At 42.7% G+C, this 11,965-nt stretch overlaps 1 protein-coding gene across 1 annotated transcript in view; it reads right to left on the minus strand.

Moving 5' to 3' along the window:
• Window positions 1-251: 251 nt before the first annotated feature.
• tbkbp1 (TBK1 binding protein 1) overlaps window positions 252-11,965 on the minus strand; it is a 59,182-nt gene continuing 47,468 nt past the window's right edge. The window contains exons 8-11 of the mRNA XM_048233666.1: window positions 9,214-9,329; window positions 4,986-5,388; window positions 4,535-4,898; window positions 252-3,628 (exon numbers count right to left, since the gene is read on the minus strand). Of these exons, the coding sequence (XP_048089623.1) occupies window positions 3,497-3,628; window positions 4,535-4,898; window positions 4,986-5,388; window positions 9,214-9,329 (1,015 nt within the window). The 3' untranslated portion in view covers window positions 252-3,496. The remainder of the gene's footprint in view (window positions 3,629-4,534; window positions 4,899-4,985; window positions 5,389-9,213; window positions 9,330-11,965) is intronic.

The raw sequence follows: 11,965 nt of genomic DNA on the forward strand, positions 1-11,965 counted from the left end.
TCCATGGAAAAACCCACGTGTAAGGTGGGCTCACTGAATCAAAGAATGAGTCACTCGTAGTTACAATTTGCAAAAACAAATATTTTCTGTTTTTGACTGTTTTCAAAGATTCCTTTGAAGGGAATATATTTTTCAAACCATTTCAGCTAACCAATCTGAGTAGAAACCCATTCTAATTAAACTACTACAATATGATGCATAGATGATGAATTAATGATGAATAAATAATGACTAGAGACATTAGGACAACATAAGTGCAAGATCCCATTTATTTATTGTGGTATTTACAGAAGAAGAAGAAAATAATAACTGCTGACAGCATCTCCTTGGAGTTGCTGTTGTTATCAAGATGTGTGTGACACTCTCTCTTCTGTGATTTGACACGTTTTTTTTAGTAGTACCTGTGCAGATTTGCCATGCCTTCAAGAAAGCCATATTCACAAAGCTTTGCCCCCTGAGTTATTTAAAAAAGAAAAACAGTAGGACGTTAGAATAAGGTAATCTTACAATAAGAATCAAGAGATGAAAATCAGAGACTTGACAACTTTTTTTAAAAAAGAAAAACATCTGTTTCTTTTCATCAAGATCAAATTTGCCAATATATTAGGAAGGAAAAATACTTTTAAGAGAAAGAATGAAAGGATTAAATTAATGAGGAACATATAAGGAGATACAAATGCAAAAAGAAACAACAGTGTTAGCTCTTTAAATAACTCCTGAGTGTATTCTTTGTGAATAGTGCCTGAAACATATTCAAGCTCTTGTCAAACGGGGCCATGGGTGGGTACTGTACAGCAATGCGCTATTTACACTCACTGTGGAGGGGTTGGTGGTTTTCTGTCCATGTACTGTGGTTGATGCTGGTCTGTGTGTTTGAGTCATCACATACACATAGTATATCCCCATTCAAATCTACTTACAGCATGAGAACATGATATGCTTAATTGGTACTTTGCCATCATCAGAAAAAAAATGGATTTGCGTTTAGTCTTCAATCTTCTCACCCTTAGTTTCTCTTTGGTTAGATCCTTTCATCACAGCCTTAGCTCCCCCAATACTATACTGTAGATGCATTACATAGACTCACTGTGTGCCAAGACTGATCATGATTGATTTTCTATGTACAGTTTTGGGGTGAATAGATCATAAGTTCTTTTGCGTTTAATAATACGTTTTTATTTTTAAGCTTTTTTTGTTATTTGTGGATGCCCTCAAAACTATCACTAGTTATGATATGCGTGGCCTGAGCATGATTGGGGTTTTATTTAGCATAGAAAGTAGAAGTGCTCACAATTCTCATGTGTTCCTTTCTCTCTTTAATTAGGTCAGGCACATGTTGAGTGCCCTAAATGTGTGTAGGACGGTCCGGTCAGAAAGAGGAAGAAAAACTCTACTATTTTAACAAGGATTATAGGGGGTGATTTAGAACATATTTGTTGTTAGTATTGGTTTGCTTTCAGTTATATATATATATATTGGCACATTACGTCATCAATAAGCAGAAGGGAGCTCCTTGTCGATTATACATTTCTTTTTCTTTTTTTTACAACAGAGCTTCCAAAATGCTTGTTTATGTTTTACATACATTTCAATTTCAACAGTATTTCACACAATAAAACTGAGATACATAATGTGTACAGATTTATTTGAAAAGATAGTTTTTAAACGTTTCAGAGTATTAAAATGCTTTGAGGACTTTGTAATGATAAATATTCTCATTTTCGATACATTTGTTTTTTTAAATCACTACAACATACTTATTTCCTGTTGACTGAATGCTTTTTCAGATGGAATGATTATATGCACAACTATCTGTGTCTAAACCATAACCTATGACTCAGCATAAGTACCAATTACGTACATCATATTCATAACAGCATTTCTTTATATTAAAAATATTTGTGGTGATTATCTGTCCTGTTGATGACATAGTTTCACAGGAATCTAACAACTATTGAACATACATGACAGGGACATACACAATGAGATTTTTTTTTTTTTTTGGTGTTGTTTGTTCAGGTTCCTTTCGGTCTCCACACAGGATTGTTGTTGGAGGTCTCATGTCAAAGCTTGTTTTATGAGAGATCTTTAGGAAGACGTACAGTGGAAACAATGGATGAAATATTACATGCAAATGCTATCAGTAACTTGTGTCTACTTCCTATGGTACCTCATTCTAGTTGGTAGTTCAAAAAAAGTCCTACAATCCTATGAAACATACGGGAAAATAATTTGGAGAGTTTCTCTTTCAAAAAATAAACTATCTGACTTTTTTGCTTCATTGGTTACAATGTCGACCCTTTTCTTAGGGTGCAAAAGCAAAGGGGGTGGGGGTTGTGGTCGTGGGTTGGGTAAAGTGCTGTGATTTTGAATAAATAAATAAAACAAATTTAATGAAATAATTTTCCACCTGCAAATGCAGCAACTGGATTTACACAACTTTGGACCCAATCAAAATGACTGTGGTTACTATAGCAACGGTGCTCGCCCTGCAGGACACCTGTCTTCACATCTACAATCAGAACATTGACTGACAGTAGCTCACACAGCTAAGGTGCTGACGCCGGAGGCCCTACCTGATGCTTTTGCACTCTCAGATGCAAAAGGATACTGGTGGGTGAAACCATTTGTCCCTGTGGTGGGGGTGGGGTGAGTCATTGTTTTGTTTTCAATGCTAAGAAACACCCTTTAGTAAAAACTACAATTCATGGGGTTTTGAGCAGTCCTGAAAGGCAGCTTCACTTAGAAACAAAAATTAGGTTTTCTGTCAGGGACAAATCAATATGGGGCTTTTTTTCCTCTCACAGTACGCTGCACAATCAGGTACAGAACTTCATAGAGCTCATATGGAGCTAAAACAAAAAGCCAACCAAACCAGGCTAATCATCAGCCACGGCAGATAATCTGTGTTCTCCCTGGCAGTCTAGCCATCAACGGAGTGTGCTTTACTGCTGATAAAGACCCACAGCGGAGAGTGCTGCCTCTGCATGGCTGACGGGGGCTTTAGGAGAATCCTGATCGAAGAGAGATAATGCAGGGTTCCCGAAAGCTGCAGCAATCTCTGTGTGTGTGTGTGTGTGTGTGTGTGTGTGTGTGTTTGTGTGTGTGTGTGTGTGGGGTGTCACATCACACTGTGGCTTTCAGTGATCTTCATCAGAGTCCTCCCACGGCTTGCGGAGTGTTATTGTGCACTCACTCACTCAGTTTCCAGGATGCTCATGCTCACCTCTTTACAACTGGATTCCACCACCACTACAACAGCCTTATCTCCCCCTCAATCCAATCTCCAGCGGAACCACAGGAACCTAATCTCTGTCCAAAGGCACCCAGAAAAACACAATTAAACTGGCGACAGGCGGGGGCAGAAAAGCCATTTTCGCAATGATGGTTAGAAGATGAAACTGAAAGAAGGAAAGAGAAAGAGAGAGAGAGAGATAGAGATAGAGAGAGTAGAAGAGGTGGGAGATAGTGGAGGGTGCTTGGAGAGAACGATGGGTCAGATCTTGCTGTTCTCCAGGTGCGAGTCGATGTGCTTGATCAGGGCGTCATCGGGGTAGCCCATGGGGAAGATGAGCTGGCACAGCGGGCAGCTTCGCATGTCGGTCTCCTCCTCGGTCTCCATCCACAGCTGCGGGAAAATCAAACAGTCACAGACAAGTCATCGGTCAGTACGGAGCAGTATGCGGCTCGACCTCTCATCAAAAATACAGCAACGTCTGCTTGAAAGAAAACTGCTTGGTTTAAATAGTCCAGTGTCTGCTCAAAGCGGTCATATCTGATAAGAAAGGTGCAGCCTGTGTGATCAAGACGAGACTGGGACTGATTAAAACAAACATTGTGGGTCTAGTAAATGTGGTCAGGAGATAAAAATAGTGAAACCTTAGTAGTGACAGTCACCAGACCAGACCATTCAGAATAGCTTAGTTGCTGGTAAAATTAGAGGCATTGCAGGTGACAGCAGAGAACTTACAGATCAAAGGAGTTCATTCCTGAACTAAACAACACAGAGCAGTATCAAAACAGTGTTTTTCGAGGACAAAACGGTGCAGTCTCTAGTCAAAACACAGGGATGATCAAAGCTGCGTGTTTATAATTCAAAACACCGTAACTATAAACAGCCCAAGCACAGTACAGTTACACAACAGTCAATATTATACATTTCATAATTCACATTAGGCTTTCTTGTTTTAACCACAACAAGTGAAGTACTGAATAGGAAATACCAAGGAATGACAGAAGATACTATACTTAACTACTGACATTTTATTTGTCTGTTAATGCAGATGAAAATACTAAATACTAGGTCAAGCAAAAGTCAGGCTATCAGGCTGTACTAATTGTCTGATAACTGCTTTTACTGTCCTTAAGTGCTTCTCTATCAGTCTAGTTACAAAACCTGAGTGAAATAAGCAAACTGACAACTGATTTACAGTAATTGTTATCCTATAGATATAGATAACATCTATAGATATAGATAACATTGATAATGTCAGAGTACAGGTTTATCATGGATGGCTTGACGTTGGTCACTCACGTTGATGGAGGGCCAGGACTGGGCATGCTCTGCATGTAAGTATGCTTGGGGGCAGAGCGTGTTTGGCCGTGATGGTATAGGGAACGCCGAGCAGGACGCCGGACCCCTCATGACCCCGGGAGACACCACCGAGACCCCGGACGCCCCGAGAGTCCGCGCGGGGCTGATGGGGTGCGGGCAGCTCCACTCCTCCTCATCCTCGGACGACTGCGGCGGCTGTGGCGCGGGGTGCAGCGGGGCCGGCGGCGTGGGCGGCTGCGGCTCGAAGCGCAAGTGCGACACCTCGGCCAGCGACAGGCCCAGCTCCCTCGGCGAGTGGCGCGGAGACTCGATCCGCCCGCCACCACCACCACCACCGCCGCCACTGCCACCCTCCCCCCCGCCCACCAGCTGCATGCCCGGGTGGGAGCCTCTTCGCTGGGTCACGATGCGGGCACTCGGGTGCTGCTGCTGGCTCTGCTGCTGCAGCTGCTGCAGCTGTTGCCCCTGCTGCTGCTGCTGCTGCTGCTGACCTTGCTGCGGCCCTCCTTGCTTATGGTAGCCATCCACATAGGGCCGCGGCTTGGGCAGGGTGGACACCGGGTCCAGGGTGAAGCGTGGCGGCCGCTGGTACGCCGACGGGTCGGCCACCTCCGAGTAGCTCCTCCGACCCTGGAAGCTGGCGCGGAGGTGCTGCGTGGGCGGCCGGCAGGAGTAGGAGGCCGGCCCGTCGCTGAGCTCCGCGAAGGGGGAGGGCGAGCGGCGGTGCATGTCCGGGGAGAGCCGCTGCAGCACTGGGGATCGTCTCTGGGGCACCGGGGAGTGACGCTGGGGCACGGGCGAGTGCCGCTGGGGGATGGGTGAGTGGCGCTGAACTGGAGAGAGAGACAGAGGGAGAGAGAGAGGGAGAGAGAGAGAGAGAGAGAGAGAGGGAAAAGGGAGAGGGAGAGAGAGAGAGAGAGGGAGAGAGAAAGGGAGAGAGAGGGAGAGGGAGAGAGAGAGGGAGAGGGAAATATATATATATATAGAGAGAGAGAGAGAGAGGGCATCGTCATGTTGGGTATGTCCTAAAGGAGGCAACTGAAAAAAGTTGTCTCATGAGGTATTCTTAAAAACTCAATACACAATATCCTGACTAGAGAAATAGTCATTAGGCACGAGGCATTCATTTTAATCATTGCATCATTAAAGACTTTGAGGATGAAATGTGACTGCTGTGACTGCAGGCAAAACATTGCAGCTGATTGTAAAACACATTCAATTGGCAGGCAAAACTGCTCAAATTGGAGACATTAACGCTGCGAGACATCAATGGGGAAAATTAAACCAGGAACCAGGAAAATGCACTTTGTCCTCCATGTGTTTGGTTTATTACGTTGATAATCGTATGAGGTCTGTGTAGATGAGCAATGCTATGAATTGATTAATCAATTAATTCTTGGTAAGAAAATTACACCAACCATTGGACAAGTGAATACCCTACAAATGAAAGTACTGGTTTGGTTTGTAATCTATTTATGCAATTTAATTGCTTAGATTTTCAAAGTGCAATTCATCACCTCTTAATTACGACACAATTCTGTAGTAATTATGGCACAGGGAGACAAATTGCTCCCTTTTTATCTGTGACTACAGATATTGAACCAGCTGTTGTGAGTCAGGGCTCCATTTAGGCCCAGGCTCTGGCTCTGTGCTTCACTGCATCAACACCCCTGAGCCACAGAAAACTGTTTTTGAAGTCTTCCGTTTCCTCTTTCTGTTTCCTCTTTTAAGTTCAACATGTCTTCTACGAATTTATGCCGTTTTACCCCCTACCTACCCTGTGTGTGCTTCTTTTTTTAGCACGGTTTGGACGCACAAGACTCTGGTGTGCTCTGCTCTTGTCCTTCTCGCTAAGAGGCACCACAGCGCTTTGAGTTAATAAACTTCCCTTTCTCACCCCGGAGACAACCAAAATAATAAAAAATGTATCTGCGCTTTCCTGCCATAGTTTGATTGCTATCAGTCACTGAAGGAAATCACCCCCTGACATCTATGAATAAGGTTCTGCAATTAGTCAGATTTATGAATCTCAAAGTTAAGATGAATCTACGGTCATGGTTCTGCAGTCAAGTACAAAGGGCAGCTGAATCACTTTTTGGAATCAGATTTAACAGCCATGTAAACACATTCATTCAGACTGAAGAAGTGTTTGTGCATGTTCATTATTCATCTTGCAACATGAACAAACCTGTATTAATGTATATCCTGTATAACTTAATTACCGCAGTCATTATTCTTTCACATCTCATCTACAATTAGTCATTTATGACACTACCTACTGTAGAAGATTTCAACCAAAGCCTTTAACAAGCGTTTTCTGAGATCTGAGATTACTGACATCTGTTTCTTTAAACTACTTCCCAATGACTCTATTATATAAGTATTATATATTGTAAGACTGTATATTATATAGTCATTGCTACTTCCAGTATGAATGAACATGCATTAGCTGTCCTCTGTTGCCACATTACTGCTCTGATCAGATAACAGATTTGTATTTTTCAGCTGATTTTGCTGAATGTGCACGTCACCCTGGTATTCTGATGAAATGGTTCCTATAGCAACTTCACAACTGTTTTTTAGTGTAAACTGTTCCATTCGGTGTTTCTAATAATACATTGTTGAAGGCCAGTTAGTTTTTCCATTATGCTATAATAGGTGTGTCCATCACTAATCATTGTGGGTGAATTGGAAAAATACAAACAAACAGATTCCTTTCACGTCAATGGAACTCATAGTAGCAGTCCAGATTCAAAGAGGATCCCAGCAAAAATGAGTGTCACCCCCGTTTGGTTGTGGGTGTTTTTAACAGGAAAACCACCCTAGTGAGCACAGTTTCCAGTGCTCTGAAGACGGAGACAAAACTTACACAACTCGCCCTGAGTGGTCAGGTTACATGACATGAGCATGGGCCCTTAGACTTAAGCCTCAGAAATCTTTTCATCAGTTAAGGCATGAGAATAGCTCAAAATTGAAATCGCCATATCGCGCTACAGAAGAGCGTCTTGCCCCAAACGTCCGTGGGCCGATTAAAAAAGTTGACAAAAATAACTGTGAGTACTGTCCTTTATTTCTAAAGTTTATTTTGACGCTCAGGAGGGTTTAGCACCCAGTGGTGAATAAACCAAGGTGTTAAGTATATATATACTTTTTAGCGCATTAGTCTTAGTCATTAGTCATTAGTTTTTTTTATGAGATTAACTTATCCCATCATGATCTCTGCTCTGCTTAAATCCTTTTAGGCGTCAACAAGCTACTGTTGGGTCCCAAATGGATGCACTTGACATACAAGAGCCTCCCTGCCTACAGTATGTCAAGCAGACAAATTGCACTTGCACTGTCTAAATGTAATTGATGATTGTACAGAATGTTTTTGCGGAGGAGACAATGACATTCCAATGGAGAGCACGCCTATTCCATACCACATATTTCATAAACTAAGCTGGGGATTTTTCCTGGGATTCCCCAGACATACTGTAATCCTGTGTGCTGAACTCACATTGTGGGGAATCCCTCCTCTACGAGTAAATCTCATACCTGTTTTAATAGTAAAGTGCTGACACGGTGCAAAAAAAACTTGGGTGGCACCGTTTCACAAAAGAGGTCTCTGACTGGGGACTCAATATGCCTTGTAGGCCATAGTGCAGGAAATCCTCATGCAAATAGAGGTTCTGCAACTGTCATGCAGATAAAGGTTCTGCAAGGCTGTTAGTATTGTATTTCATTTCTTGAAAGGTAAGAGAGGATGGGATAGCAGGGGTAGTAGGGTATATTCCTCCTAACTTCCTTTTAAAAATGCCATGAAAATTCATCTTTCGACTCAACAGGTAGGTTGCATGATCTCAGCACCATAACTCACTATTTCAAGCATCTAAATGGGCACCACTATTTATAATGTACATATATAAGAATGTTTTGGGCCTCCGTGCTTTCAATTTTATTTGTGAGTGGGACACTGTAGCTAGTGTGTCATTAGAAATATCAGGCTACAAACTCCACCAACGTGAGATCATACATTTAATGGCACTTTGTACTTTGGAATCTTCCTGTCTATGGTACTGCACAGACACCTGGCCGTTTAGATCAGATTATCAGGGCTCAGGAGGAGGCTTGCATTCATACAGATATTTATTGTGATAGGGGCTGTGTTGGGGGCTGTGATGGTGGTTGTGATGGGGGCCCTGATGGGGCTATGATGGTGGTTGTGATAGTGGTTGTGATGGGGGCTCTGATGGGGGCTATGATGGTGGTTGTGATGGTGGTTGTGATGGGGACTATGATGGTGGTTGTGATGGTGGTTGTGATGGGGGCTGTGATGGGGGCTATGATGGTGGTTGTGATGGGGGCTGTGATGGTGGTTGTGATGATGGTTGTGATGGGGGGCTGTGATGGGGCTATTATGATGACTGTGATGGTGGTTGTGATGGTGACTGTGATGGTGGTTGTGATATGGACATGATGGTGACTGTGATGGTGGTTGTGATAGGGAGCTATGATGATGGTTGTGATGGTGGTTGTGTTGGGGGCTATGATGATGGTTGTGATGGTGGTTGTGATGGGGGGCTATGATGGTAGTTGTGTTGGGGGCTGTGATGGTGTTTGTGGGGATGATAATGACAGTGATGGAGGCTGCTGATGGAGGCGGGTGGTGCTCCTACCCGGGCTAGCCTGCTCCTGGGACACCTTCCTCAGGATCTCCGTCTGCTTGGAGCTGAGGGCCTGCAGTCGGCCCAGCTCCTCGGTCAGCTCTGTGTAGGCCAGGGCCAGGTTCACCCTGCAGCACAAGCACGGCACACAACACAACACAACACAACACAGACACGTTAACAACCTTCAACTGCAAGGGCATATGTCTTAAAGATTCGGATCTTACATGTTTCCTACAGGAGAGAAAAATAAATTCAAAACGATTAAAGTTTATGCTCACAAATGAAAAAAAAAAAAATGTTTCTTGTCCAGGAGAAGATCTTGCATTCATTTTCAGTTACCTGTAAGTGTGACTCAAACTTTTAAATTCCAGAAAGAAGTCCCTCATTTCTGCTAGAATGTGGTGTTGAGCTGTCTAGTTCTTACAAAGTAAGAGCTAAAGAGCACTAAAAGTGTTACCCGCATGTCGGGGACTGCTTTGAACGCAAATGCCACAACACATGCATGGTATATTTGGTATGCCACCTGCACCTGCACGGTATGTTTGAGAGACTATGAACTATTTAAGTAGCTTTCAATCTAAAATGATTCTCAAAGAACAAAGAATTAACAAAGGTGTCTGACCTGAAAACAATTTTAAAAGATTATTAGCAACAGAAGCCAGATAAATACATATATCTAGTGCATAGTATACTAATACAACAGTACATTAACATTGCTGATGAAAAAGGAAACTCCATTAGCCATATACTTAGTATGATTAATTATCACACTTATACTTATTGTTACTTTTGTGTTGATGTCAGGTTCACTGAGTGTAATGTATATGGTTTGGGGACTACTGAATGACTTTTACCATGAGTCCATTCCAAACCACTTCCATGCTGACACAACTCACAGTGGTTTGTGGGACTTTCTTAACTCTTGTATGTTGTCGCGATGGAACACCATGCCAAATAAGTAAGTAGCAGAGAGGGAGAGAGTGCAGCACTTACCGCACAGCTCAATCTTATGCCAAACAGAACATGCTGACAGCAAACAAGCTATTTCCAGCCAACCATCTTCCATCACGACTTTACCATGGCAACAAGGCTAATGCCTCACTGTCTTGACGCTCTGGGTCATCAACAGTATATGAATGCCTCTTTGACAGAAAAGCTGTCAATATTTACACCAAGTTCCCCACTTACAACCAAAAGATACCAAGACACCACTGGCATAGACATATGGACATAAGCCAGTTTAAGAAAGTGTCACTGGGGATGTATGCGTTTGTGTGTGTGTGTATTTTTGTATATGTATGTATGTGTGTGTGTGTGTGTGTGTGTGGGAGAGAGAGACAGAGATGGAAGGCGAGAGAGAGAGATAAAAATCAAAGGTTTAGTTCTATTTGATGTCAGCAAACCACTTTCAAAAAAGTCTGCAGTGTTTTATTATAAATTGACACATCAACAGCATTGGTAGATGGTGAGAGATACGTTGCTGCTTGGCAGGTATAGGGCCTGGGGAAAACAACTGATGCTATCTTTATTCCTATAGCCTATTGCCCTATAAAGTCCAAATGTATGTAAAATAGGGACCCAGTATTATAACTAGTATTTCTGACCCAGAAGAGAGAAACTAAAATATGCATCAACAAAAGTTGCAGAATCAAAATAGGTTACTGCATGAACAAAGTCCAAACGGCACTTGATTAGGGGTTTCTGACAGCAATGTCTGTCCCCGCGGATAAATTGGAACCATTTCAGTAATTACATTTCTAAGAGTAGTCTCTGGTGTGCTCAGTATAAGCCAGCAGTTAAATCCACTTGCTAATGATCTATTGATAGCACAACATGCTAACGCTAATGATATTTCAGAGGATGCCAACCACAAAGCCACGAGCAAGTTGAATGGTGCTAATGATGCTTGACATCTTAACAGTGTGTGTGTGTGTGTGTTTGGGTGTGTGTTTGTGTGTGTGTGTGTGTGTGTGTGTGTGTGTTTTGTTAGTTCTATTTGATGTCAGCAAACCACTTTCAAAAAGTCTGCAGTGTTTTATTATAAATTGACACATCAACAGCATTGGTAGATGGTGAGATAATGCTTGCTGCTTGGCAGGTATAGGGCCTGGGGAAACAACTGATGCTATTCTTTATTCTATAGCTCATTGCCCTATAAAGTCCAAATGTATGTAAAATAGGGACCCAGTATTATAACTAGTATTTCTGACCCAGAAGAGAAAACTAAAATATGCATCAACAAAAGTTGCAGAATCAAAATAGGTTACTGCATGAACAAAGTCCAAACGGCACTTGATTAGGGGGTTTCTGACAGCAAATGTCTGTCCCTCAAGGATAAATTGGAACCATTTCAGTAATTACATTTCTAAGAGTAGTCTCTGGTGTGCTCAGTATAAGCCAGCAGTTAAATCCACTTGCTAATGATCTATTGATAGCAACAACATGCTAACGCTAACGATATTTCAGAGGATGCCAACCAACAAAGCCACGGCAATGGTAGCTTGAATGGGTGCTAATGATGCTTGACATCTTAACAGTGTGTGTGTGTGTGCTTCTGGGTTTGCTTGTGTGTGTGTGTGTGTGTGTGTGTGTGTGTTGTTCGGAGGCCTGTGATGGTCATCGAGGGTGGAGGCTCTAGTGTGCACCTCACCAGCCACTCTATGTGGCCTCCTTACATGTGCAACAACTCACACCCACTTTTGAGGCATGCATGCACCACAGAGAGGAAGAGTGCTGGAGTACGCGCAGAGAGAAGAGAGAG

Source organism: Alosa alosa, chromosome 22 (genome assembly GCF_017589495.1).
Source record: "Alosa alosa isolate M-15738 ecotype Scorff River chromosome 22, AALO_Geno_1.1, whole genome shotgun sequence".
Lineage (NCBI taxonomy): Eukaryota > Metazoa > Chordata > Actinopteri > Clupeiformes > Clupeidae > Alosa > Alosa alosa.